Source organism: Schizosaccharomyces osmophilus, chromosome 3, assembly GCF_027921745.1.
Source record: "Schizosaccharomyces osmophilus chromosome 3, complete sequence".
NCBI lineage: Eukaryota > Fungi > Ascomycota > Schizosaccharomycetes > Schizosaccharomycetales > Schizosaccharomycetaceae > Schizosaccharomyces > Schizosaccharomyces osmophilus.
In genome coordinates, this window is record NC_079240.1 from 475,900 (window position 1) to 503,881 (window position 27,982).

The window sequence follows — 27,982 nt, forward strand, 5'->3', positions numbered from 1 at the left end:
AAAATCGTGATTTAACCAATTTTTGCGAATGAAGGTTAATGCTTTTAATTTATTATTTCATTCTTCAAAATGGATACCAAAAGGGAATCTCAATTGCTTTTCGAGGCGTATTCATGAGGTGCCATTACTAAAGCCAAGTCTTAAGTTTTACAAGCGTAAGAAAGCCAAAAAAGTGAAAAAATTACTAATTGTAAAAGAGTTATTGAAGCAACCGCAACCAAATTTAAACGTGGATACCGATGCAAATGTTTCATTTTTAGCTGTCGAAGAAGGCCCTGCTTCCTTACGGACGTATTCAGTCGGAAACGTTAGCCACATGTATAATGGTATTCGGGTTCCTCCAAAGCCAGAGGAACCTTTGAACTGCTGTCAAAGTGGCTGTTCTATTTGTGTCTGGGATGTTTTTGCTGATGACTTGGAAGAATACAACCAAGCTCGGCGGAAGGCCAAAAGAAGTTTTCTGGAAAAGCAAATGACGCTTCCCAAAGAACTTGAAAGTGTATCGCTTGAGGAAACAAGCTCACTCAAGGAATTGCCACCTCAGCTACAGGCATTCGTACTTTTAGAGAAACGTCTGGCACAAGAGCAAAACCAACAATGAAACGTTGTACATGAATGTTATGAAGGATTACGATGAATAAATTTTTTCTTCTTATAAAATTGGTGATTCGCTATTCACAAATGAAAAGAGAAGTCTCAAACTTGAAGTATCATTCCCATTCGTATATAATCAAACAAGGATTTTTTAAAATAAATTCGTTTGCTGCATTCAATGATTAAATTTTAAACAACACATGAAAAACTGAAGTATGAGGAACAGAAAGGAATGGAAGAAAAGCTCTATACATTACTGTTTAGGAGACGTCGTTTATGGAATGGGATTGGGATTTTGATAGCCACCTTTTGCAAGCCATTCAAAATACATTTCGTCGTTTACCTGCTTAGACAAGTCTGCTCGAGATATATCAATTCGAAACTGAGGATTTTTTAAGAGAGTCAGCATATGCAAGCAGGTGGGATAAATGATAAATTTGACATATTCAGGTTCCCTCCAGTATTCCAAATATTCTAGATACTGCAGGAAACTTTCGTCCTCAAAGTATTTATGTTGAGCAAGAAAGTTTAAATACCAAGGATTCGATAACATCTGGACGAATTCCAACTCAATTTCAAACCGACCTTTCTCATCCGGTACACGAGAAAGAAGCCATTTCGAATCCATTGAAACAACCTGTATCTTTTAACTCTGAGCCTTTCTGCCGCAAAAATCAAGCTTCACAGATGGAACAGGCCTGCACCATGTTTAAAGGTATATGGATCTTAAATGCACATTATGGTAGATACTTTTGTGCGCTCAGGAAATGCTCGTTATTCAATAAATAAACAAATAGCACAGAATTCAATAGAGGTTGAGTTAAAAAAGGCCCTTTAGTTATTTTTGGTGAATGGATTTTACGAGGAAAAATGAATTGAGGAATGGATCGATTACTTTTTGAGCGCTGCATCAATTGTCTGCGATGTCTAGAAATCGTTGTTTGGACTTTATGATGAAAATAAGTAAGATACTCTTTTTCTTTTTCATAAAAGTTTTAAATTGAAGATTATATGATATAAATTTCTGATATCTCGAGGTTTGCGTTACAAAATGTTTCTAGTTAGAGGTATTCTTTTTGTTCTAATTTTATTTACTTTGTGAAGATTTATAAATAATTAAAGAGTACTTTACGAAAATAGTAATTTACCTGAATCTGTGATTAGCGACTGTTTATTACATACATAGCTGCGTCTACTCTCTGCTCGTAACTAATCACTGAGCAAAAAATAAACCGGATCCGACAACGTATGCTCTTATCCGTAAACATTATTATTTAGAAAGTTTATATTCAAAGTACTTTTCGAATCCCAATTATCCTAATTGGAAGTAGTTTGTTGAGTTTTGTTGAATTTTCAACCATAACATCCCTTTTTATGATTGAGGGAATTAGAATCGATTATTGGATATGTTTTTAATGAAGAATATTGTTTTTGTGTACTCCGTCTTGGCATACTTTGCTCATTTTTGCTATGCGGTTTCTAGTATGTTTTGCATTGATCATGGCTCGAATTGTCTTTGGATTTAGAGCGATGAGAATTAGTAATTCTTTACTAACATGTTTTAACCACAGGCAAATCTGGAGCAGTCCCTCCGGGAGCAACCGCTACAAAAGTATATAGAATAGCTAGTGGTACACATGTTACGGGAGTAGAAACAACGATTTTTCGACCTCACAAGACTTACAAAGGACTGCCTACAGATGCATATTACAATTGTCATCCTCAAAAATATTATCAAAGTGATATGCCTATTTGCTTGCCTACTCCCGGTTCTCGTTGGATTAAGGGAAAGCCTCAAAGGGTGACTTGGGACCCTTTGTACTTTAAAGCAGATGAATTACGTCTCGTGTTGTCTTATCAAAATAAATCTGGGCTAATTGCTATGGAAAAAAAAATAAAAAATAAAGACGGTATGATTTCGAGCAAACACCATTATAACGATAGGTGATTCACTAACACTACCCTTTAGGAGAGCTTAACCTGAAACCAAATGACAAATGGCTACATGGCGACTTTCTTCAGAACCTGACTGTCAACATTATAAGCGTAGGCGAGGGAAATCCTACTTTTATATCGGGCCCTAATATCACTCTACAAAAATCTTTAGACCCTCAGGAACAGTATGCAGAAGAACAAGAAATTTATGCACCTAAGCGTAATTTAAAAGCAGCTATTGCTGTGCCTTCTATCTTCTTGGGTATCATACTCATGATAGTATTGTATCACACATATCGGAAGGATACTTGGAAAATCTTTATTGCTAAGATGCGCTTACGAAAATCAAACGCTGGTTACGGAGTCCGTAAAAGTAGAAGACAGCGTACGCGTGGACGGCCAACTGTCAGCCTTGCTTCAAGAAGTGAACTTGTATACGACGATTCCGAAGACGAAGAGTATTTCAATTCACAACTTAAGAAAATGTATTAAACTGGAAAAATTGTGTCCTCCATTAAAGTTGGATCAATGTGTACTCACGTGGGCATCACATGCAATGTCAAATGTAATTTTTCTCGGTTTTCGTTCCTGATTATGTTGTATCCGAACCTTAGAGCTAATAATGATATTCTCTCTTGTTGATTTTTCTTACACTTTGTTTATTCATGATTTGAGACAAAATATTATTCTTCAAGACCTAAAACCTACACAGCTGCCAAGGACATTTTCTGAATCCTAGTTCTGTACATGCAATGAAAAAAAAAGTGAACCATACCGTAGGAACACTTTCAGCATAAAAAGTTACAACAAGTCTCAGTTCTTTCAAACAAAGCACTATGGAATACACTTAACATAACATTAATTAGTTGTGATATAAGAATAATCTTATTTTTCAGGTCCTTATCACATGAGAAGAAGTCAGGACAAAGTCTTCCTTCCAAATATCATCTATGCCATAATAGAAGAACTTGAACACTTTTTCTTCTTTAGGCTTCAAGAATCGGTAGCATTGAAATATATAAAATTGCTGGAAAGGTTTGAGTTTTTTTTAAAAAAGTTTCATTTTTGCCTATAAACTGGATTTTAACGACTTCTTGAATACATATCCTTGGTTCCACTCCAATTATCGTACAGTACTTAACATACTAAGAAGAAGAAAAGATACGTCTTTATTAAAAGGGTGTAAATAAAAATGTCAAGATTGGGTTCTATAAAAAGAAAAGGGTCTCCAGAAGAAAGTATTCCAACCATTGATTCTCCAATTTACTTAAATCAAATAGCGTCTTTACCACAAGAGGATAATATACATTGTCTATCCTTAAAGCAATTAATTGGAAGCCCTCAATTGAAGCAGACATGGCAGTTCAACTTTTGTGTGGACTTAAATTTTATCCTTGAAAATATTCATCCAAAAGTTTTTCGGACGGTTGATATACGAATCACTCACGGATATGACAAAAAGTCAGACAGTCTGGCGAGACTGACCGCTCAAAAGGAACATTGTCCTCTTCAAGTCCAATTGTACAGCGTGTATGTACCCATGTGGGGAACCCATCATTCCAAAATCATGGTGAATTTTTTTGAAGATGAATCATGCCAAATTGTAATTCATACAGCAAACATGGTTGAGCCCGACTGGATTGGCATGTCCCAGGCTATTTACAAAACGCCGCTGCTGTTTCCCAAGTCAGGAGGAACAACCTCGGCGCCTAGTGCTCCTAATGGTGAAGAGGGATCATCGAGAAAGAAGACGAAGAATGAGGTACAAAATGGTGTAGAAGTTGTGGATGTGGACGCTGAAACGGAAGACGAAAGTCCACTAGAAAGCGAAATGAATCAAGTTGGACAACAGTTTCAAGAAGATTTTTTAAATTACTTAACCAACTATAATCATACAAATGAACTCATAAATAAACTAAAAAACTATGATTTCTCTAATGTTCGTGCTGTATTTATCGGGTCTGTACCTGGAAAGTTTATGGACGGCAAAGAGTCGCAATGGGGACTTGGAAGACTCAAGCATTTACTTGGAAAGGTTGAGAAAAAGGAAAAAGGAAAAGGAGAAGGATTTTTTGACACGGATATCTGTGTTTCACAATGTAGCTCCATGGGATCGTTCGGGCCGAAGCAGGACTATTTGGAAGAATTGATGGAAGCGTTTCATTGTAAGAGAAAGCAATGGAAGTTTATTTTTCCTACGGTAGGTCAAATTCAACAGTCAATGTTGGGATGGCAATCTGGGTCATCCATTCACTTTAACATATTGGGAAAGACAAGTGTGGAGCAGGTTGAAGATTTGCGACAAAACCATAATTTGCACAAGTGGGGATCGATGAAAGCTGGAAGGGAACGAATTGCTCCACACATTAAAACCTATCTTCGCGTAAGCGAGTCTGGTGATAGGATTCGATGGGCGCTAGTGACAAGTGCCAATTTGAGCAAACCGGCGTGGGGAACAATGGAAGGAAAGGGTGCGAAGTCAAAAACAGCTCGTGGTTTAAGGATTAAATCCTATGAGGCAGGTGTGCTATTCTTTCCTCAATTATTCGAAAACGCCGGAAGTACCCCTTCACCAGTCTGCAGTATGGTACCGACTTACAAAACCAATTCACCAAAACCGGATATCCATTCCACAACAGAAAGTCATAATGAATCAAAATCTCAACTACAAGTCGGGTTTCGGATGTGTTGGGATTTTCCACCTAAAGAGTATGTATCTAAAGACGAGATCTGGTCTCCCGTTGTTCCACGAAAAGACAAGGATTGGCTAGGATATACTTGGCCTCCAACTTGGGCATGATTGCAACCGATTTCACTGATTTTATAGAGGAAATATATTGTAAAGGACGAGAAATTATAGGTAGAGAAGTCGAAACAATCGAGAAGAAGGACAGATATTTATCACTAATGATTACTATTGTTTCCTAACTCGAAATTTAAAATTTTTGCTTTCTCTGACAAGCCAGTATTTTTTTTTGTTTTTTCTACCTTTTATTTTTTTCGCTTTGTTTTGTTTTCTCTGATTTCTACAGACGAGTAACAATATCCCCATTTCCTTGAGCCTACACTTTCCTTACGCCAAAGCGACTAGTGAATGACCTCTAATATGAGCTTGCCTTCTTTCCCTTTTTTTTTTTTTTTTTTTTTTTATATATATCGGTTTTAATTCATAAACAAATAAGTTTGTTTACTTTTGTGATGAAACGTTCCTCTTAGAACTGACTGGTGGTAACCGACTCGGCTCAGCAAAGCCAAATATTGAGGCTGCACAGTACGTAAGAATGATCATATGTTAAGATCAGTTGGTTCGTAAATATGAAGAATTAGTTGTTTGACGCAATCAAATCAAGCATCGAAATTGATGACTTCTACTGGCTTCATTGACTTAAGTGTGTGAATAGACTGCATTTCATATATTGGGTGTTTACTAACTATCGTTCGTCTTTTCTGCCATTAACAAGCGTCGCAAAAAAAAGTTGTCGTTTACATTTACTACAACATTAACATTTCCTTTGTCGGTTTTTACTAGCTATAGCTATAACAAACTATTAAAAAAACGAATAAAGTGGTACTTTTTGTTCGATACTTGAATTTACTGTTCAGGATCGGTTTCTGTCTCTACATTTCAGATCTATATTAATTCTATATACCACAATATTTATCCCCCCATTACTTGAGTTAATTAGTGCATTGGATCTTTCAGCAAAGTTTTAAAGACCTTTGTCATGGCATCCAAACAAACAGAACGTGAGCATCACCCAGCAGGTGATCCTTATTCTTCTCGTCGTCCTATTCCTACTATTCCAAGGTTCTTTCGTGAAAGAAAAGAACGTGCGGAAAAACGAGAAAAACAACAGGCTGAAAAGCATCGAAAGGAATCTAGTCAAGAAGAACTTTTTGACCCTATCACTCAACGAAATGTAGAAATTTCGGATATTAACTATAATTACCAAAAGTCATATAAAGATCCAAATTACACGGTACCCAACCAGTCTATTCAGGCTGGATTATCCGCTGGTGACGAGCCTTATTTAAACTCAACTCAATCACCATCGACATACAAACAACACCAGGATGATCTTGCACCGCCTGAGGCACATGATAATATAACTCGAGATGTCCCTATTAGCGATGAAAAAACCAATATCCTCTTCTTTCCTACGCCAGCGGTGGATCTATCGTACATCTCAAGAGAAATCAAGCAGAAAACGAACCAGTACACACTATTTTGTTTCCTTTTTACTCTACTCGTTACCTGGGTTGTTTCGCATTCCATCCTACTTTCTATCATCTTTCCCATCGCCGCCTCTTGTTCCATCTTTTTATGGATGGATCATGTTCACACGGTTGGACAGGCTGCCGAATGGGGCTCTGAACAGAAACGTGGCGAGTATGCCCTTCTCAATCTCATACCTGAAAGTGCCGAATGGATGAACCATCTGTTGGAGAAAGTCTGGGATCTCATCAACCCAGAACTTTTCTCCTCCATGATCGATCAAATCGAAGACGTTATGCAAGCTTCCATTCCTTCTTTCATCGAAAACGTTCGTATCGCGTCTTTTCACCAAGGCTCTCATCCAGTACGTGTTATCTCTATTCGCTCGTTACCCGCAGACGAAACCCGGAAAACATTTAGAGATCAAGAACCATCCCAAAATGAAAATAAGGACGAGCCGCAACAGAAGGCAAAAAGATTTTACAATCTCGAAGTTTGTGCCGCCTATCATGCGATGCCGGTCGAATCTAATACTACTACAGCCCATGCTTCCAATATTCATCTGCGCGTTGTTTTCTATCCTGGTATCAAAGGTACAATTGGTATTCCTCTTCCCATCTGGGTTGAAATGAAAGGCTTTGTAGCCAGAATTCGTCTTCGTTGTGAGCTCATGCCTGAAATCCCGTTCTTGAAGAATGTCACCTTTTCACTAATGGGCCTTCCTCAGATCAATGTTGCCGCAGTTCCAGTTGCCGAAAATGGTCTTAATGTCTTAGGGCTTCCTTTAATCTCCAAATTTGTTAACGACTCAATAGCAGCAGCTGCTAACGAGTATGTCAGTCCCAAGAACATGACATTGGATATGTCAAAGATCCTTTTAGGTGACGATATTAAAAAGGAAACGAATGCCCTTGGTGTCCTTTATATTTATATCGAGAAGGCGGAGGGCCTAAGCAAACAAGATGTCAATGGACTTTCCGACGCTTATATCACTATTGGTTATTACAAATTTGGTAAACCACTATATTGTACTCGAGTCATAAAGCAAGATTTAAATCCCATGTGGAAGGAACATGCTGTAATTCCCGTATTTCCAGAACATATTAAAGCAGGCGAAAAAGTGTCAGTTGAGCTCTGGGATAGTGATCGCTTTAGTCCCGATGATGTTGTTGGTCGTACCAAACTAGACTTGCATGTTTTATTGCAGAACCCTGAAAAGATGATGGATCGTTGTGATACGCTTACTGGCATTAGCGAGGAGACATCTCTTCCCGGACACATATACTATTCTATCGGTTATTTTTCAAAAGCAGATTTTAGAGAAGAACTGAGAACTGGCGGGCATGATATTTCCATTCCGCGCTCTATACGAGAAGATCCTGATTTCCAACGTCCTCAGGGAACTCTGAGTGATAAAGAAGAAGATGCTGTAGTTCACACTCCTCCAGATTCAGAGTACCCATGCGGCATCTTGTCATTCACTATTCATCAGGCCGTCAACTTGGAAATTAGTCATCCTAAGGGTACATATGGAAAGGTTAAAGGAACTTACAATACTTCTCCACCTCAAGAAGTAGGGGATGTGAAGTCAGAAGAGGGTGGTGATTTACCTTCATCATATGTCTGTGTCGATATGAACGATGCGCTGACTTATAAAACGAGAACAAAGGTTTATTCTTCAAACCCTATCTACAATGCAGGAAGTGAGAAATTTGTTAAAGACTGGAGAAATGCGATAATTTGCTTTACCGTTCGAAACTTTCGACTTCGTGAACACGATTCTATTTTGGGTACTGTAAACATCCCGCTTGCTAAAACATTGACGAGCTTTTCCCAGCTCACAAAATGGTACCCAATTGAAGGAGGAATTGGATTTGGAAGCATTCGTTTGTCTATTCTATTCAGGAGCGTAAAGCTTCAGATTCCACGAAACTTATCGGGATGGGATATTGGGACCCTTGCATTTATTGACACAAAATTGATTGCTGAAGGTGTTGATAGCGTCTCAAAGGTTAACTTCTCCTATGTAAGGATTAACGCTGGCATGCGAAAAAGCAGTACAAAATATGTAACTTCGGAATCTCCGGGACGAGTTTCTTGGATGGTTCGCGGATATAATTTGGCTATACCTCTCAAACATCGTTACGGCAGCGCTTTGGTTTTCGAATTTCGCAATCATCTTCGCAGAAAAAACAATGTTTATGCTATTCTATGGCTTTCAGATCTTGTGGACAACGAGGAGACAACTGTGCGTATTCCCATCTTTGTTAGTACCAAACCTGCGCATATCTTACAAAACACTGTCAACATTGAGCATCCAGACGAATTTTCACAATTAGAAATTCTTGGCTATCTGACAACTACTGTGAGTTTTCGACGTGGGTTGGGCATTGCTCACGAAAATCTCATTAGTACTGATGATGAAGGTGCCAGTTTCGAGACGTTTATGAGCTTGCGTTCTCAAGGAAAACGAAAAGGATATGTGAGGGACATGAGCAATCCGGTATACGATAGCTCATCTAACCACGAGGATGAGCATCCTGTATCAAAATTAAGTACTATGGAAACAGCAGATGAAAATACTGAAAACGAAACGGAAGAAAGTCCAAATCAGTCAGCGCTGTCGTACTCAAATCAAATGAACGGAGATGAACAGAATGGTGTAGAACAGACCGTTACCCTTGATGGAATTAATCAACAAAGTGCCAGTGGTCCCACCCGTGACCTGAACCATGAAGAGCAGATTTTTCAGCGTGAATTCATCTCACTTGGCCAAGCAGCAAATGGCCAAACAGGTAACCAAAGTGGTAATCATAAGCCATCCTCAAATCAAACAAATTATCCTACACATAATAATGGAACAAACGAGGGAAAGGACAACAGTGGCTCTCAAGTCATTGACGACGAAGATGCCGAGACGCTGGATAGTGAAATATCAGGTGATGAGCAGGAACGTAAGCAACTTCATAGGGACGACAATGAGCTGGAGCGTCGTATGCATCGTGGAATCTATAACTACAAGGCAGTACGTACCGGCAACTGGGTTAAAGATGGTGCAAAAATGAGGTTGAGAAGTCTGAAAAAGCGCTTTAGCTTAGATGGACGTGAGCCAGATGTGGAGACAGAAATCGCAAGATAAAATTTTTTGTTTTGACCTACGACAATACACTTACAAGGTCCTTATGAAGTTATGACGGCAAAATTCTAGTATAATATTACGATTGCAAATGAAGTGGACGATTAAAAGACTTCTATTTTATTATCGTAAGCGCAATTGCTTACTGCTTTTCTTATTTAGTTACTCTTTCAACCAAGTATGTTTGTTGCGTACACACTATATGTGACTCGAACATGACATATTTATTTATAGTAAATTCACTAAACATTATTCTATTGATTATCGATTATCGTATTGAAAGATTGCCGACTGTTTCTACAGTAGTGGAAAACCAGTCCCATAAACAATAGGGTAGGGCTTTTGGGATAGAGAATAGACACGAAATTTTTGGCTTGCAAAACACAACCAGAACTAACCACGCACTCCCAAACTAGTTGCAAGTATGGTCGCGTTCACACCTGAAGAGGTCCGCAATTTGATGGACAAGCCATCGAACGTCCGTAACATGTCAGTGATTGCTCACGTCGATCACGGCAAGTCTACGTTGACTGATTCTTTGGTTCAAAGAGCCGGTATTATTTCTGCTGCTAAGGCCGGTGATGCTCGTTTCATGGATACCCGTGCTGATGAGCAAGAGCGTGGTGTTACCATCAAGTCCACCGCCATCTCTTTGTTTGCTGAGATGAGTGAAGATGACATGAAGGATGTTAAGGAACCCACTACTCACCCCGACTTTTTGGTCAACTTGATCGACTCTCCTGGTCACGTTGACTTCTCTTCAGAAGTTACTGCTGCTCTTCGTGTTACTGACGGTGCTTTGGTTGTCGTTGATACCATCGAAGGTGTCTGTGTCCAAACTGAAACCGTCCTTCGCCAAGCTTTGGGTGAACGTATTAAGCCTGTTGTTGTTGTCAACAAGGTTGACCGTGCTTTGCTTGAACTTCAAATTTCCAAGGAAGAACTTTATCAAAACTTTGCTCGTGTCGTTGAATCCGTCAACGTCGTTATTTCTACCTACTACGACAAGGTCCTTGGTGACTGCCAAGTTTTCCCCGATCAAGGTACTGTCGCTTTCGGTTCCGGTCTTCACGGTTGGGGTTTTACCATCCGTCAATTTGCCAACCGTTATTCCAAGAAATTCGGTATTGACCGTAACAAGATGATGACTCGTCTGTGGGGTGAGAGCTACTTTAACCCTAAGACCAAGAAGTGGTCCAAGTCAGCCGTTGATACCGATGGTAATGAAAACCAACGTGCCTTCAACATGTTCATCTTGGACCCCATTTACCGTATCTTCGATGCCGTCATGAACGGCCGTAAGGACGAAGTTTTTGCCCTCTTAATCAAGCTTGAGGTCAACCTCAAGCCTGATGAGAAGGAACTCGACGGTAAGGCTCTCTTGAAGGTCGTCATGCGTAAGTTCTTGCCTGCTGCTGACGCTCTTTTGGAAATGATTGTTCTTCACCTTCCCTCTCCCAAGGTGGCTCAACAATACCGTTGTGAGACCTTGTATGAAGGTCCCATGGATGATGAGTGTGCTCTTGGTATTCGCAACTGCGATCCTAAGGCTCCTCTTATGGTCTACGTTTCTAAGATGGTTCCCACTTCTGAACGTGGTCGTTTCTACGCCTTTGGCCGTATCTTCTCTGGTACTATCCGTTCAGGTATGAAGGTCCGTATTCAAGGTCCTAACTACACTCCCGGTAAAAAGGAAGACCTTTTCGTCAAGGCCATTCAACGTACCGTTTTGATGATGGGTTCTAAGATTGACCCCATCGAAGACTGCCCTGCCGGTAACGTTATTGGTTTGGTCGGTATTGACCAATTCTTGGTTAAGTCTGGTACCTTAACCACATCTGAAGTTGCTCACAACATGAAGGTCATGAAGTTCTCTGTTTCTCCTGTCGTCCAAGTCGCTGTCGAAGTCAAGAACGGTAATGACTTGCCTAAGCTCGTTGAGGGTCTTAAGCGTCTTTCCAAGTCTGACCCTTGTGTCATGTGCAGCACCTCCGAATCTGGTGAACACATTGTCGCTGGTGCTGGTGAGTTGCACTTGGAAATCTGCTTGAATGATTTGCAACAATCGCATGCTGGTATTCCTCTTAAGATTTCTCCTCCTGTTGTCTCCTACCGTGAGTCTGTTAGCGAGCCTTCTAGCATGACTGCCTTGTCCAAGTCTCCCAACAAGCACAACCGTATTTTCATGACCGCTGAGCCAATGAGTGAAGAACTCTCTATGGCCATTGAGACTGGTAAGATCAACCCTCGTGACGATTTCAAGGCTCGTGCTCGTGTCATGGCTGACGAATACGGCTGGGATGTTACCGATGCCCGTAAGATTTGGTGCTTCGGTCCCGAAACCACTGGTGCTAACCTTGTCATTGATCAAACCAAGGCTGTTGCTTATTTGAGCGAAATCAAGGACTCCGTTGTTGCTGCCTTCCAATGGGCTACCAAGGAAGGTCCCATGTTTGAAGAGAACTTGCGTTCTTGCCGCTACAACATCTTGGATGTTATTTTGCACGCTGATGCTATTCACCGTGGTGGTGGTCAAATCATTCCTACTGCACGTCGTGTCGTTTACGCTTCTACCCTTTTGGCTCAACCTATTATTCAAGAGCCCGTTTTCTTGGTCGAAATCCAAGTTTCTGAAAACGCTATGGGTGGTATCTACTCTGTCCTTAACAAGAAGCGTGGTCAAGTTTTCGCTGAAGAACAACGTGTTGGTACTCCCTTGTACAACATCAAGGCCTACCTTCCTGTCAACGAGTCCTTCGGTTTCACTGGTGAGCTTCGTCAAGCCACTGGTGGCCAAGCTTTCCCCCAATTGGTGTTTGACCACTGGTCTCCTATGAATGGTGATCCTACTGATCCCGCTTCCAAGCCTGGTAATATCGTTTCTGAATCTCGTAAGCGTAAGGGTCTCAAGGAAGCTGTTCCTCAATACACTGACTATTACGACCGTTTGTAAGAATATCCATTGAACAGACTAGTTTTGGGTTTGCGGGGAAAAATTTGATAAATAATTTACGAACATAAAAATGACGAGAAAGTAAGAACTTTCAGCGAAATAATAGTTTCGTATATAGGATACTGATACGTTTCCTTGAATATAAGTTGTAATTATTGATGGTTGTGGTTTAGTTTGTAGTTTAAGACTATACTGGGATGCTGATTGTAATAGCACTATGCGTCGTGTAGTATGCTTTGATTTGAATATGAAAACCGGCGAAATGTGCACAATAGGGCAGGAGGGAATGGAGTGAGCATTTACTGTATAAGCTACCTCAAAATTTACTGAACAAGTTTACAACAATATTGCATGTAAAAGAATTACAGACAAACAAACTATTTATAAACAAATAAATGCCTCAGAAAGGACTCCCAAATTTTATTTAAATGTTAGAAGGGTAAAGCATGACTCTAAGAGAAGAGCCAAAGCTCTTGGCAGGCAAGTTATGAACGAAACGAGCACGAACACAGCCAGAGTTACCATGAGCACGAGAAATGGTACTAGAGGTTTGTTAGTTATATGAAGGGGCAACAGAAAAGGGAGATTATCGGAAACGGTATTTATATGCCAAGTTTTAAAAGGCTAAGAAATACAGTTTCCATGACTAATAATTACTTACCCCCAGATGACACGCAGCTTAGAGCCACGGATGGGCTTAGCACACTTGTAGACATAGCAAACACGCTTGCCCAAATAAAATTGAGCGTCTTCCTTAGTATCACATCCTTCGATCTTGACAATGGAAGTTATAGGGTGGATGTGATGCTTGGAGCGTTGGTGGGAAAGGTGCTTAGCCTTCACGTACAATCTATGTCCTTGAGCAGGCATTTTGATGGTGATACGTCGGTGCTGAATGAATTTGAGTAGGGACGTTAGTTTCTGTATCGAAACTTTGTATGACAGTCACAAAGCACAACCCTACCCTACACACAAGCGTACGCTACTCTTGATTAAAGAAATTAACGCAGACAACCGATGAACAGAAAAGTTAAATAAGGAAGGGAAAGAAGACAGAAGGAGTTTAGAGTCTATGTCTGCTTGAGTTACTTGGGTTGATGGTAAGTATCATAAAGAAGCCAAGTTGATTTCATAATTTATAATATCTTTAAGGGCTGCTCCATAAAATCGAATTAGTTATTTCCCTAATTGGGCCAGTTCCATGAATAAAGTCTGACATAGAGGCCTTTAGGACAAGGAGTTACATACGCAGAGGGCGTGCTTGAAACAAGTAAGAGTTTTACGACTGTTTATTTATACAGTTCTTATTATTTCTTCAAGATTTCAAGGTTTTGATAGGAACAATCGTTTCTGTTGTGAGACAAAAAGCATTATTCACTCCATAAGATTTTAAGTAGAAAGAATATGGAAGAGACTGTCAGAGGGCGACTCTCGCACTCATGAGAACGTCGCATGTGGAGAAGGAAGAAGTCTAAAATTGTATCGTTATTACATTATGATTGATAGGAATCTGTTTTTAAGTGAAATACAGCCGATTTTCAGTTCATCCCAAGAGTCGACTCTTCTAATTTACAGGTCTCAACCATGAACTATACCATTTCGGAAGATAGAGCAAGCGAATATAGGTTTGTATTCTAGAAGATACCTTTCATAACGACTTTAAGCTCGTAGCAACGTCCTTAATTTGTAAATCGCCGGTTCATACATTGTTTACCTCTTGCAATAGAATATCCTTTAGCCTTATACGTTGTCGCTAATACTTACATATAATAATATAATCTTAGACTGTCAACCTGCGATACATATTAGCACAACGGGGTACTGATAATGACGGTGTAACACGTTCAATGACTTCGCCATATGCTTCTGTATACCAGCGCCATTTATAGCTTCCTACCTGACTTATACCAAGTAGCCAAATCGAAAGGAAACTGAAGAATCACAATTTGTTCAGTGGTTTTTGAACAGATATTATCCAAATTCACGAAGATTTAATAAATAATTGTTTCATCGGTTCTTGGTGAAACTACGTGTAACAACTCATCCCAATTACCTCTGTCTGCACCCGTTCATCGTATCACTGCTCTGAACAGAATCTCCTCTCCTCTTTAACATTGATTCTATTTTTGCAAGCCGTTTCGCGATCAATTTCCCGTGGAAAGTAGTAGAAATGGACGGGGATCAACCTTCAGATATACATCCTACCTTTTCCCATACCACAAGTGTTGTTATGGATTCTTCCATCAAGCCTCAGGAAGAATTTCAATCCATTGTGGAAGAGAAAAAATCTGCTCCTCCGCTTCCAGATAGGTCAGCAGAATTCAAGGAACAAGTAAGTATTGGATTGCTGTCGATAATTCGTCTTGTGTTGAAACGCTCTTTGCCTTTTGTACAGGAGACTTTAGCAGACAGGTTTTTTTTTTATGATGACGTCTTTTGTACCAAGCCGTCCTAATTAAGTAGCAGAAATCAGAATCTAACAATGAATTTAGGCTATAAGAATGACCAAAAGTTCTGTACCTGCTCCTACTCGTGTGCCCCCTAGTCAACCGTCAAATTCCAGCGCCTCTTCCAGTGTGAGGAACATTTCACCAGCACAAGTTGGAGGCTCTCAGGTGAGTCCTTCTGCTCTTGCTAGCAAGGCGTCTATCCCTGCGCCTACTCGTGTGCCCCCTAGTCAACCGAAAAATCCAAGCGGCTCTTCTAGTGTGAAAAACATTTCACCAGCACAAGTTGGAGGCTCGCAAGTGAGTCCTTCTGCTCCTGCTAGCAAGGCGTCTACTCCTGCGCCTGCTCTTGTGACATCTAGTCAACCGACAAATCCCAGCGGCTCTTCTAGTGTGAAAAACATTTCACCAGCACAAGTTGGAGGCTCGCAAGTGAGTCCTTCTGCTCCTGCTAGCAAGGCGTCTACTCCTGCGCCTGCTCTTGTGAAGCCTAGTCAGTCGACAAATCCCAACGGCTCTTCCATAGTGAGAAAAATGGAACCAATACAAGTTGGAGCTTCACAAGCGAGTCCTTCTGCTCCCGCTGATGATGTGTCTACTCCTGCTCCTGCGAGTAGCCCTCCAGTGGGTAACCCTCCAAAGACTCAAAAGCCTGATGAACCTAGTGGACAGGCAGCTAATTTACCCAACAGCGAGTCGGTAAAAGCTACAAATCCCCAAAAAGAAGAAGCCGATGCTCTTGTTGGTTGGAGATCTTTGCATAAGACAAGTGTCGAGCAAATGCGTACATTTATTCAGGATGCCTCGTCCGTCTTTGAATGGAACAGCGGTCGTGTTGAGCGCTCTGTCTTGGACATGTATCTACCCGGTAAATTAACTGGTCAATGGTGGCAGAGCTCACTTATTTTAGCTGCCATTTCGATTTTGAGTTGGTTAGCATCCAAGTTCTTTTTCTGTCGCTGGCAAATTCTTGTTATCATCATTTTCGCTAGCACATTCGTTTACGGTTCCAATGCTATTGCCCTTCGTCGTACAGTTCGTGATGAAGTCATCCGTGAGATGATGAAGAATCCTTTTAATGTGGATTATGAAACTATGGAGTGGTTTAACATTATTTTCCAGCGCCTTTGGATGTTGAACGAGCCAATGATCTCTCGTATGATAGTTACTAATGTTGAGCAAACTATCGCCGAGTATCTTCCATCCTTCATTCCAGAAGTTCGTTTTTCTTCTTTTACACTAGGCTCGAAGGCTCCCCGTATTGACGGAATTCGAACCCATCTTGCTACTGAACCTGATGTGATTTTAATGGATGTTGATTTTAGCTATACCCCGAACGATACTTTGGATATCACAGGTGCTTCTTATTGCCGTGTAAATTCAGCCGTTTCCCTTCGCGTGAAGGTTGGTAAAGGAAAGTTTATGGTTAAGCTTCCTGTCTCTACAAAAGATATTTTTGTGTCTGGACAACTCCGTATTCGTTGCAAATTGTCTGAAGATTTTCCTTTTATAAAAACGGCATCGGTTAGTTTATTAAGCACTCCAAAGCTTTCTGCTACTGTTCGCCCTTTTGACTTTAGTTTATTCGATGTTGATGTTTTCTACATCCCAGGTTTTAACCAATTTTTACATGAACAAATGACAACGATCTTGTCTCCTCTAGCTATATGGCCAAATATGCTTGATTTAGACCTTTCTTCTCTTATGGCAGGTGTTGCTCCATTTACACCCGCAGGTGTAATCGCTATTAAAGTTTCCTCTGCTCGTCGCAACGATTACTTTAAATCTCATACTAATAAACCTTCTTCGTACGTCTCATCCTCAACCAATGGTCGTGAACATGGTCGTTCGCCTGTTCGGGCAAACACTTTTACACCTAACTTTGACCATACAATTTATGCTATCGTTTCCTCATTGAATGATCCACTTGAATTGTCTTTATTTGATCCTGAAAGTCCTACTTTACCTTTTGGTACTACTTACATTAACACGCGTTCTCTTGTTGAGAATGGGTTCGTTAGTGATGTTCAGTCATTGTTGTTTAATGCCGTAAACCAAGGATCAATTGCCTATGATGCTACCTTTTCCCCTTCTCTCTTCCCCAAGAAGACATTGGATGGCAATTTAATCGAGCCACCTGCTACGCCTAAAGGTATTTTGCAATTGTCACTTGGCAGCATCAACAATCTTACTGACCTTTCTACTTTCGACAAAAAATCACAATTGATGTATAGCGTTTCTCTTGATTCAAAAGAAATTGGATCGAAAACTATGAAATTTGCTGACAGTACTCCTACTCCTGTCAATCTATCTGCAATGGCTTATATTGAAAACCGTGAGACTTCCAAGATACACATAACTCTTACCAAGAAGATTAAAAAGGAAGCTGATCAAGTTATCGGAAGTATAGTAATTCCTCTTAACAAATTGCTTGCTGCTGAAGGTAATCAGTCAACTTATCCCTTCAAAGAAAAACCTTCCTCTAGTGTCAACATTACATCTTCATGGATTTCCGTAAATGTTACGGAAGAGAAAAGCGCTGAGTCCTACCTCAAGGATCTGATAGGTGTTATGCGTATCAGCACTGTAAAGGCAAATAACTGCTCTTCTAGTGATTTGGGTCTAAAGAAGAATGACCCTTATGTTAGAGTACTTGTTAATGGCTCTGTTGTTGCAAGAACTGTTCATGTTTTGAACAATTCAAATCCAGTCTGGAATGAAGTTTTGTATGCGCCTGTTTTGGCAGATACCGAAGTAATTGAACTCGAAGTAATGGATTATGAGGAATCTGGACATGATAAATCCTTAGGATATGCCAAAGTTCCTATTAAAAGCTTCAAGGATGCTGCAAATAAGGTCGGAAAAACTGAAATGGCTAATCGACTTTTTGGTACTGATGAGGTTGAGGCACTGAAGTTGGTTTCCCGTAAGGGAAGCTCAACCCGTGCAACCTTAACGATCAATTGTGATTTCCGCCCTTGTCTAAGGTTTCCATCGGATGATGAACCTTCTAGCAAGGAAGAACAGAACAAGCTTACCACCGCTGAACCTGTGAATGACAAAGCAGAAATTTCTAGTATTATTAGTGTTAGTGAAGCTACCAAGTATCCTTCTGGCATTTCCATGATGACAGTTAAGTCAGCTGAACTTCAGACTGAGGGAATAGAATTGAGAGTGTTTACTGATAATGCCGCCTTCCCGTGCTTGAAAACTGGTGCAGCTGGAAGCAAAACACCTCGTTGGTCTGCCTTTGGTTTATCTATGATTAGGGAACTCGAGTATTCTGAAACCACATTTCAGTTAACTGATGGTTCGTCCAAAAATCCAAAGATTATAGTTGAACATACCGAAAAAACGTCAAAACTTATTAGCGAATCTTTGGGTCATGTATATTCAGTCGATATTCAAGGATCAAATGGTGAAGTTAGCAGAGTTCGGATTTCGATGGACTATCTTCCTGTACCTATGCTTTTGAACCCAGTCGAGAGCTTTATTAACACAGGTTTGTTGCATTTCAACTTGTATAGTGGAAAAGATCTTCCTATAGGTGATATCCGATCCTCGGATCCTTTCGTTTCATTAAAGACGAACGATAAGGAAGTTTACAAGAGTAAGGTCATTAAGAAGAACTTGAACCCTGTTTGGAACGAAGAAACCGATGTCGTTATTCAAAACCGTGCGTTGGACGTGTTTAAATTAGTTTGCTTTGATTGGGATGTGGGTGAGGCTGCTGATGTTTTAGGTAGTCACCTTATAGATCTTCTTGCATTGGAGCCGAACGTTCAATCGCAGCATGAACTAAACCTCGATGGAAAACGAGGGCAGATTAGTGTTGGCATGAGGTTTGAACCTGCTTGGTATCGAAGATCTCCTGAATTGGATGTTTCCCTTGCTGACAATTTCTTTTCTGTTGCTGATAAAGGTGCCAAATTTTTGGTAGGGGGTATCGGAGCTGCTGGTGGTTTTGCCTTAAATGGTGTTGGTTCTGCTGGTGGCCTTGCACTAAACGGTGTTGGCACTGCTGGTGGCCTTGCACTAAACGGTGTTGGCACTGCTGGTGATCTCGCCTTAAGCGGTGTTGGTGCTGCCGGTGGTTTGGGTGGTAAAGCCGTATCTGGATTTGCCGGGACAGGAAAGAATTTGTTTAAGGGTGTTACTGGAAAAGGGTCTAAGGCCAGTCGAAGCAATGAGCAAGGCGATGCTATGAGCACGCAAACTGATTCAACGTTTGGACCAAGATTGTCAGCCGGCAAGCAAGAGCCTTCAAAATTCAAACTCTTTGTTACGACTGGTAGTGATTGTCCTTATAAGCTTGTTAAGGTTGTAATTACCGATAAGCAAGGTCGTTCATATAAGACAAGATCACACAAAGGTCCTTCTCCCGAGTGGAATGAGCATATACCTGTTGGATATAATCCGGGTGATAATTTGCATGTTTCTTTAATTATTTCTAACTTAATTGGGCACAGTAAATTTGGTGAAGCTACTTTTAGCGAAGCTACCGTGGGTACCTTTAAGGTCCCCTTTGAAGGCACCGCTACTTCAGTGGAGATGAGAGTTGAACCTGTATAAATTTGTATCAATGTTTCGTCTCTATCTTATATAAACAGAATAATTTTTTGTACCATTGTCAATTTGCTATGTCTTAATTTGCTTACACAGCAGTATTGATTATCTAATTGCTAATATAGAATGAAATGCGATTTTTAAACGCAGAAAAAAGACTCTATTTGTTAAATTAAAGATCGTAAAACTATTCAGAATAACCAAACTGCAATAGACATTAGCTGTATATATATATAAAAAACACTCAAAAAAAAAATGCAAAGTACAATACATTTAGGGAATAATTTAATTAAAGATTTTGAATGTAATCTTCCGCTCGCTTTCCTTCTTTCAGAAGCCATTCAATCTGACGTTCGCATTCTTCTTCGAAAACTTTAGCACATTTCGCATACTGATATTTAATCCAATGCTCTACTGTCATAGTTAATTCTTCCTCCGTGAGATCCTCTGATTCTGGAGATTTATTCGCAGGAGTTTCTAAAAGGCTAGAGAAGTCAACTGGTTCCCACGGAGGAACTGAAGGCTTAATAGACGGTGGAGCAGGTTTAGTTTTCATGGGTGTAAGAGGAGCCAGAAAAGAAGATTGGGAGAGAGGATCGAATGGACTATTTGACGTATCGTCCACAAATTTAGATGGAGAGGCTGAAAATTCCGGAAGCTCATCCAGATGTTTGTGATCTTTTGGAGTGCTATGCAAAGAATGTTTAATTTCAAATTTATCTGTTTCTTCAAAGGGGGTTTGTGACAGGAGATTGGCTTTTCCTAACGAATCCGATGTTTCCTTGAAGCCCATAGACTCGCTCTCTTCTTTTTCCGGAAGTATATTTGCTTGTCTATTTCCATTAATATCAAGACTTGGTTCTTTAATTTTACTCTCGGAAAGCCTAGGTACTTCCAATCCTTTCTCAGAGTATCCCATGCCTTTGGAAAAGGCACTCTCTGAATCGTGGAATACCTCACCAGCAGTAGGTGAATTTGTATTTACGTCCGCTGATGCATTCCCCTTAGGCGTCCATTCTTCTTCATTTTTAGAATTCGACAAAGCCTCGGTTTGAGAGTCCGGTAAAGCTGTGCCTTCACTTATTGATGAGTTCTTCGAAACAGTTGATGGACGCTTTAATGCGGTTCTCTCTATATTTGTCAGATTTTGAAGCGGCTTAGAGTCATGGTAATCTCCTTTATTGCTTAAGGTTTTCGTTCCGCTAGAACTTCGTTCACGAACATTATGCTTGGGAGACGAATTTATCATTAAACTTGCATTTAGTATTCCGCTGTCATTGTTTTTTGAAGTTGCGTCTCTGGGAGGAGTGATTGAGGAGGCAGTCAGAGTATCTGATTCAATGACAGACTCTCTACCAAAATCTGAGGTTGGAGTATGTACAGCCTCAAAACTGGAGGATGATGAATTATCTCTCGAAGACGAAACAGGAGGCTTTTCACTCTTGTTTTCGATTTTATTTGATGATTCATCTTTTTTCTCTAGTGTAAGCTTCGTAGACTCAAGTAATCCAGCTAAAGGTTCATCGTCATTAGTCATAAAGGAAGATCCATGCTTATCAAACGAAGGATTCTGAGGAAAGTCTTCAAATATACTTGTTTCCGCAGAAAAGGCTTCTAATTCAGATTCACTAGAAGCCGGTTGGTTTTTTGGGTCATTAAGTGTGAGGTATTCAGAAGAAAGCTGTCTTTTAGCAGTTGGAAGGGTAGATTCTGGTGCAACATCCATTTGCTGCTGATTAGGAGCATTTTCTGTTTCCGACGATTTTCTTTTTTTAGACACATGAGGGCTTCCTTCAGGGGGTTTGAAATTAGCGATCGGTTCAGTAGAAAATGTGGTGTTTGAAAATCTCATTGAGGGAGCATCCTTAGGTTCGGTATTAGTGGAATAATTCACGGAGTTCTCTTTGCTATTTAATTCTCCAGCATCTTCTTGGATAGGCGGTAGATTAGTAGCCATAGGAGAATGAATTGAATGGTAACTTTCATCGGTTCTATTAGGAGAAGGAGGAGTTGAAGGGGGTAAGGTATGGTTGAAAGGAATATGGGAGCCATTCATATAAGATGGATATTCTTGTTCCCGGTTAAACTTTTTGGGAGTGTTTGAGGGATATTTGGGAGGGCTTGACCTGAAATCGGGCTGATCATCCTCATCTTCGTCAGAGAAAATAGGCCTAGCGGGCTTGAAAACTGCGTCTTTCGATTTTTTATTCACTTGTTTCCCTCTCCTTTTAGGAGAAGTAATCACAGCAGGTTTTGATGGTGATGAGCTATGATGTTCAGATTGTACGAGAGAAGAATCATGTTTAGTATTTGAATACAAAGAAAAGGGATGAGATTGACTTAGAGAAGAAATCCTCCTCCGAGGAGTAGGTTTTGGCTCGTTTGTCGTTTTGAAGTGATTTTTTTCCGATGAATTGGAAACAAGTTCAGATAAAGAAACATCGTCAAAATCAACATTTGACGAAGAAAGCAGGGAAAGCTTGGTTGGAGATAGAGCGGTAGGGTCTTTCCACGTAAAAAATAAACAATCGGGACGACGACGCTGATGCTCTTTAAAAGGATCGTCATCCGATTCCCAGTCGTGAAGGTCAATATTACAGTACAGGCAATGCGCTGCATCCTTCGAGTCTGTACTGGGGGTAAACACAAAGCCAGCGGTGGCCATTGTATTTGGCTGGCAATGAAAGTCTGAACGACTGATGTATGGCCATACTTTATCAACAAACGTCAATTCTCTACATTTCGTTAAAGAAGGAGCTTTTGGATCCTGATGAGGATTATTGCGAGCTGACAAAACATAAGCCCACGGACAACTAGGACTGTGCGTTATGTGCTCTTTTAAGGGGTCATCGTTTTCTTCCCAGTCGTAAAACGACTTTGAACACATGAAGCATGTCACATTGTCGATCCTCTGTTGGGGCTTCTGTATCGGATTATAGTAGAAACCAACGGCAGAAAGCTAAGTAAAATTTTGTTAGTATACCAAAAATCCTGGATGTCATCATATTGTAGCTTTTCCTCACTTACTTGTTCTGGATTCGGCGAACTAAGCGACCATGAGATTTTCTTGAATGTTTCCAGTCTTTTGGAAACGATACACATCTCCTTACGATGCCTACTCCATCTTCGTTTCGATGATGGTTCTACAGGCTTCATCACGGACAAAACTAGTAATTAATGTTTCAAAACAATGTTTCGTAACTTTCTGTCTATCCTGCTAGAAAACCCAGTAAAACCGTAGAAGAAGCAACGCCTCAAAACCTAATTCCAAATTAAACAGAGCTTCTCATAAACCGAAATTTTAACCAAAGAAAATTAATTCAATTTTGTATTGTTTACGTTCAACTCACCTAGGTAAGTAAGGAGGATACGGTACTGTCTTATAAAACGTTATATATATAAAATACTGATGACGGCCCTTTTGTATATATTCGAACTTTAGGAATTCACTAAGGAACGTTAATAAACAATTGTAGTGTTTTTGCAATTTCTTGATCGACTTACTGAAATGACAAAAATCTACGTTTTATTTGTCAAAGTGCTGTTAAACAACATTATATTCAAGGAAAGAAGCTTCGCTACCCATCAGAATTTAGTTTGCTAAGTTGTATCTAATTTTTAAAAAATCATTATCATCATTCAGGGTAAATTAATTTTTTTTATGATTATACGAGACTTAGTATTCTTCGTGTAAAATTGAAACAGATTTCTTTAGGCTTTATCGTCGAAACAAGCAAGTTAAAGTGCTAAAGATGATGGGGCGACGATTCATTACTTTAGTTATACAAACAAAAGATAGAATTCGCACAAAACAAACATGGAATTAGTAAATGAGGAAAAAGAATGAAAACAAAACAAATTGAAAAAATGAAAGAGTACAATTCCTCAACACCGTTCAGAACCCAGGCCATTACATGGACATATCCTCACCTTTACTCTCAAAGTTAAAGCTGCCAGTGGGCACTTCACTGGATCCAAAAGTGAATGTGCCTCCTGCAACATCGGGCTCCAGGTCCTCAACAACATCTTCTTCTCCAAAGTATCTTTCAATGATGTTATATGCCTTCTGATAAATTTCTGCGTTTGCTGAATTTTGCAGTTCGTAAATAAGGTCCATACCACCAGCATCCTCTATGTAAACAGCATACAAATTGATTTTGTCAGGGTTTTCTGCCCGGTCAAGATCGCCAACACGAAGAATGTTTTCAATTCCGTCCAAGGCAACTTGGATAATCTTGTTATCCTGACAAGCTAGTAAATTACACAAGGGTTTGATAGCACCCTGAGAAACGATGTATCTGATTTGACTTGGCTGGTTAATACCACCAGAGGTAGCATTCGAGACAGCCCAACAGGCTTCTTTTTGAATCTTAAAGTCAGCTGTTGCGAGGAGGTTGATCAAGGGCGGAATAATGTTGGCCTCAATAACATACTGAATTTGTGAAGCATTGCCTGCTGTGATGTTACTAATTGTCCAACAAGCTTCCTTTCGGATTCCGTCACGAGGATGGCTGAGCAATGATAATAAAGCACTTAAAGCACCACAATTAATGATGCTCTGTGTTTGAAGATCATCACCAGTAACGATGTTACCAACAGAGCGAAGAGCGGGTGTCTGAATTTGAGGATTGGGATGCATTAAAAGCTCAACTAATCTTCTAGGAATTCCTGCATCTATGATTGATTGAATTTTCTCGTTGGGACCGTCTGATAAATAAGAAATAGCCCAAAGAGCATCTACTATAACATCATCGTCAAGTGAATATATTAATTTCGACAAAACTGGAATTACACAGGAAATCATGTTCCAGTCTGGTTGAGGGTTTTTACCACGACACATATTGGATAAGGTCCAGGTACAGTTGCGAAGCATACTAAGGCGCTTGCAGGATCCAATGACGGTTAATAAGGGCTCCAAAACACCACATTGAAGAACATGATCACGACACATGGGTGAATCACCAGCGATGTTACCAAGAGCCCAAACAGCTTGCTCTCGAACATCCTTTTCGGGAGACGTGAGTAAAGTGACAAAAATGGGAACTGCACCAGAATTTACAACAGTATGAGTTTGATCTGAAGATCCACTTGCAATGTTGGTTAACGCCCAAGAAGCCTCAAACTTGAGTAAGTTGTTTTCGTGTCCCAAAAATTCTACAAATCGGGGCACCACACCAGTGTTGATGACCTTCTGAATCGGTGGATCATGCTCTTTCGATAAAATTTTACGAAATTTGGTAGTAGCTTGAATCTGGATTTCGATATCATCGGAAAACAAAGCTCTCACCATGTCAGGTAATTGTAAATCCAGCTCAGAGTCATTTTCCTTCTCATTAATTGCTGGAGTAACTTCTTCCGATGGTTCTTCAGATACGTCTGCTAAATTACGCCGCTTGTTCAAATTCTCTTCACGCTTTTGTTTACGAATTTCAATTTGCTGAGTCTCACGTCGACGTCGCAACTCATCCGCTTGAAAAGCTCCCTTTCCTTTGTAATTTTGTCTCCTATGTTCAGGAATAAAACGAGAAGACGCACTCATGTTCAATTCCTTTTTCCTATATTTTTTCTGGGTGGAAGTGGTAAAAGTCGATGTCGCCCAACTAAAGGTACGAAACGTGAAACGTCCTTCAAAAAGGAAAAACAGGAAAGTCTAAAATAATGTTTTATTTTTGACCAGAAAAATGTATTAAATTTATTTTATAAACTTTAACTGCCTGTCTTCAATAAAAATTGGTTTTGTCGTTTCTTGGACATAGGAATGAATGGAATGCGAATATTAATAAGTATGTTTGATAACTCATATGAAAAAGTTTAGAGCCCAAAAATTTTGACTCGAACGTGAAGCTTTCGAATTTTTTGATGAACAAAAAGACGATTTTCAAGTAAGGCACCCTCAGTAGGGTTGTTTAATCTTTTCTTAATGATTGTTTGTATTTTGAAAATACATTCTAAAATTTAATTGTGTTTTCTATGGAAGAAACCGAGTACTATTCCTATGTATGCCTTTAGGCTCTTAACTTGGTCTTCTATTTTTCAAGGAAAAGCACAAATTGTGTAGGAACAGGACTGTTTACTTTTGGTGACTGGGAAACCCCCAATAAACAATTATTGACATAACTATATCCTTCTTCTGATGCGGGTCTTGGAAAAGTGAGGAACTTGGGCTAGTCACATATAGAATGGTTGATTCCGAAACTATAAACTAGATAAGAATCACACGCAGCAATAGGCCTGAACACCTCAATCTCTCTAACTTTAGTTTTTGCCATCTTACAAGCCGATACGTGAAAACCGCTTTCAGGAAGTGAAAAGAGCAAATAGAACGAATAAAGGGTGCCTTCCAAACGGCCCAACAAGTTCTTATCGAATAGAATCAAAAATAAGTCTAAGAAGACAAAACTTTCGGTCTCTGATGACCGGATTTTGCTTATACAATCATGTCTTCGAATAGAATGAAAAAAAAAGTCGATATCAAAAGCGAATTCTTTAGTATTTCGCGCACCAAAACGAATGCATCATTTAGTTATTGTTAGATTGCACTTGTAAGCATTAAATTCATATCGTAATGGGGGATACCGTCCTCAAGGTAACTGTCGCTTTTAATCATGAAGCCAAAAGATTCATAAAACGTTTTCAGATAAGCTTGGGCTTGGATATTTACGACTTTTGCTCCTGGATACCTCATTTTACCAGCAATTATGGCTTCTTGAAAAATCCTGCGTCCATAGCCATGTCTTCTGAAAGCAGGGGAAACGACGATCCGTCCAATTCGAAACCCATTTGGCTCGTCGATGAGTCTAGCATATGCAAGTAATTTGTCTTCATCATCTTTTAGCATTAGATGGTCACATGTCAAGTCCACTTCATCGACCTCCTGGTAAGCACATTCTTGTTCGACAACAAACACCGCTGTCCTTATATAATAAATAGAAAACAATTCTCCAGTAGTTAATTGATCAAAAGATTTTAGAATCAGCTGCATCGTAATCGTTATATCCTAGTGAATAACAAAGATGAATGAATGTCAGTTCCATTACATTAGGATCAAGATCCTTTCGTACATGATAGAATCTATAAGGACGATCTACGATACTTTCCCAAATGGAAAATTCAACCACCAACAGGAATTATGAATCCATGAACTAGAATTTTGAAATCAATGGTAATAGTAATAGTATTTATGAAGGAAGGAAGAAAGAAAAAATATAGATTCCTTTTCCTTTTTGGATTCAATTCAACCCGTATAGGGTGGCATGCGCTCCAAAATCCTAAACATCCTACCGTACCCAAAGATTGTTCATTATACAACATCACGTACATCAACCTCGTTTCGTTAAAGCTTAATAAATAGTTACTTTTTCGATGTGACTGTTTTCTCGAGAGAAAACATTTCAATGAAGGGTGTTGTTCACAAACTTGATCTAAACCAGTATTGTACCATAATGTCGGAACACGGTGAACAAGTTGAGCAAGTTGACGTTGTTGAGCAAGTCGAAGAACAACCTACCGCTCCTGAAGTCTCTGTTGAAGATGCTTTGAAGGAAGTTTTGAAGCGTTCCCTTGTTCACGACGGTCTTGCCCGTGGTATCCGTGAGGCCTCAAAGGCTCTTGACCGTCGTCAAGCTCACCTTTGCGTTCTTTGCGAGTCTTGCGACCAAGAGGCTTACGTCAAGCTCGTTGAGGCCCTTTGTGCTGAATCTGAGACTCCCTTAATTAAGGTCGCTGACCCCAAGGTTTTGGGTGAATGGGCTGGTCTCTGTGTCCTTGACCGTGATGGCAACGCCCGTAAGGTCGTCGGCTGCTCTTGCATTGCCGTTACTGTAAGTTCTTGCAAAAGAAGGAGCTATATCGTGTATATCGCTCTTTTCAAAAGCTGTAATTTCACCCTATTTTTGATTACTAACGAATTTTAGGATTATGGTGAGGACTCCGCTGCTCTTCAAAAGCTTTTGGGTAGCTTCTCTGCTTAAAAACTGTTCATATAAATATGAAAAGGCATTTTAGCACTCGTTCAATAACTTTATATTTAGTATTTTTTTTCTGTATCACTATAATCGTCTTATTCACAAAAACTAGCCAGATTAGACTTAAAGAGCGAACATTAGTAGATGTGTTCAAGTAGAACAAACTCACAG

At 39.9% G+C, this 27,982-nt stretch overlaps 12 protein-coding genes across 12 annotated transcripts; 7 read left to right on the plus strand and 5 right to left on the minus strand.

Annotated features, from left to right (window-relative positions):
* Window positions 1-28: 28 nt before the first annotated feature.
* SOMG_04274 (mitochondrial oxidoreductase-like protein, OXLD1-like protein) lies at window positions 29-601 on the plus strand (the record flags this gene model as incomplete). The annotated part of the gene is made up of 2 exons (XM_056183061.1): window positions 29-155; window positions 198-601. 2 exons carry the CDS (start codon window positions 29-31, stop codon window positions 599-601), a joined length of 531 nt encoding a protein of 176 aa, XP_056039675.1.
* Window positions 602-868: 267 nt separating this feature from the next.
* med31 (mediator complex subunit Med31) lies at window positions 869-1,222 on the minus strand (the record flags this gene model as incomplete). The annotated part of the gene is made up of 1 exon (XM_056183062.1): window positions 869-1,222. The coding sequence occupies one exon, from the start codon at window positions 1,220-1,222 to the stop codon at window positions 869-871; it is 354 nt and encodes a 117-aa protein (XP_056039676.1).
* A 778-nt stretch (window positions 1,223-2,000) lies between these two features.
* On the plus strand, window positions 2,001-3,021 carry psg2 (membrane trafficking protein, ER to Golgi Psg2; the record flags this gene model as incomplete). The annotated part of the gene is made up of 3 exons (XM_056183063.1): window positions 2,001-2,076; window positions 2,166-2,504; window positions 2,564-3,021. The coding sequence occupies 3 exons, from the start codon at window positions 2,001-2,003 to the stop codon at window positions 3,019-3,021; spliced, it is 873 nt and encodes a 290-aa protein (XP_056039664.1).
* Window positions 3,022-3,721: 700 nt separating this feature from the next.
* Window positions 3,722-5,329, plus strand: tdp1 (tyrosyl-DNA phosphodiesterase Tdp1; the record flags this gene model as incomplete). Its single annotated transcript, XM_056183064.1, has 1 exon — window positions 3,722-5,329. The coding sequence occupies one exon, from the start codon at window positions 3,722-3,724 to the stop codon at window positions 5,327-5,329; it is 1,608 nt and encodes a 535-aa protein (XP_056039674.1).
* A 925-nt stretch (window positions 5,330-6,254) lies between these two features.
* On the plus strand, window positions 6,255-9,884 carry tcb2 (tricalbin, C2 domain protein (phospholipid binding) ER-plasma membrane tethering protein Tcb2; the record flags this gene model as incomplete). The annotated part of the gene is made up of 1 exon (XM_056183065.1): window positions 6,255-9,884. One exon carries the CDS (start codon window positions 6,255-6,257, stop codon window positions 9,882-9,884), a length of 3,630 nt encoding a protein of 1,209 aa, XP_056039769.1.
* Window positions 9,885-10,305: 421 nt separating this feature from the next.
* eft202 (translation elongation factor 2 (EF-2) Eft2,B) lies at window positions 10,306-12,834 on the plus strand (the record flags this gene model as incomplete). The annotated part of the gene is made up of 1 exon (XM_056183066.1): window positions 10,306-12,834. The coding sequence occupies one exon, from the start codon at window positions 10,306-10,308 to the stop codon at window positions 12,832-12,834; it is 2,529 nt and encodes an 842-aa protein (XP_056039677.1).
* Window positions 12,835-13,258: 424 nt separating this feature from the next.
* rpl35A01 (60S ribosomal protein L35A) lies at window positions 13,259-13,704 on the minus strand (the record flags this gene model as incomplete). Its single annotated transcript, XM_056183067.1, has 2 exons — window positions 13,259-13,376; window positions 13,496-13,704. The coding sequence occupies 2 exons, from the start codon at window positions 13,702-13,704 to the stop codon at window positions 13,259-13,261; spliced, it is 327 nt and encodes a 108-aa protein (XP_056039607.1).
* A 1,300-nt stretch (window positions 13,705-15,004) lies between these two features.
* On the plus strand, window positions 15,005-19,853 carry tcb1 (tricalbin, C2 domain protein (phospholipid binding) ER-plasma membrane tethering protein Tcb1; the record flags this gene model as incomplete). Its single annotated transcript, XM_056183068.1, has 2 exons — window positions 15,005-15,166; window positions 15,327-19,853. The coding sequence occupies 2 exons, from the start codon at window positions 15,005-15,007 to the stop codon at window positions 19,851-19,853; spliced, it is 4,689 nt and encodes a 1,562-aa protein (XP_056039606.1).
* A 283-nt stretch (window positions 19,854-20,136) lies between these two features.
* bir1 (survivin, Bir1) lies at window positions 20,137-23,003 on the minus strand (the record flags this gene model as incomplete). The annotated part of the gene is made up of 2 exons (XM_056183069.1): window positions 20,137-22,806; window positions 22,875-23,003. The coding sequence occupies 2 exons, from the start codon at window positions 23,001-23,003 to the stop codon at window positions 20,137-20,139; spliced, it is 2,799 nt and encodes a 932-aa protein (XP_056039605.1).
* A 754-nt stretch (window positions 23,004-23,757) lies between these two features.
* Window positions 23,758-25,386, minus strand: cut15 (importin alpha family nuclear import signal receptor adaptor Cut15; the record flags this gene model as incomplete). The annotated part of the gene is made up of 1 exon (XM_056183070.1): window positions 23,758-25,386. The coding sequence occupies one exon, from the start codon at window positions 25,384-25,386 to the stop codon at window positions 23,758-23,760; it is 1,629 nt and encodes a 542-aa protein (XP_056039861.1).
* A 990-nt stretch (window positions 25,387-26,376) lies between these two features.
* SOMG_04284 (ELLA family acetyltransferase) lies at window positions 26,377-26,829 on the minus strand (the record flags this gene model as incomplete). Its single annotated transcript, XM_056183071.1, has 1 exon — window positions 26,377-26,829. The coding sequence occupies one exon, from the start codon at window positions 26,827-26,829 to the stop codon at window positions 26,377-26,379; it is 453 nt and encodes a 150-aa protein (XP_056039603.1).
* Window positions 26,830-27,289: 460 nt separating this feature from the next.
* Window positions 27,290-27,817, plus strand: rps1201 (40S ribosomal protein S12; the record flags this gene model as incomplete). Its single annotated transcript, XM_056183072.1, has 2 exons — window positions 27,290-27,667; window positions 27,761-27,817. The coding sequence occupies 2 exons, from the start codon at window positions 27,290-27,292 to the stop codon at window positions 27,815-27,817; spliced, it is 435 nt and encodes a 144-aa protein (XP_056039602.1).
* Window positions 27,818-27,982: the final 165 nt, after the last annotated feature.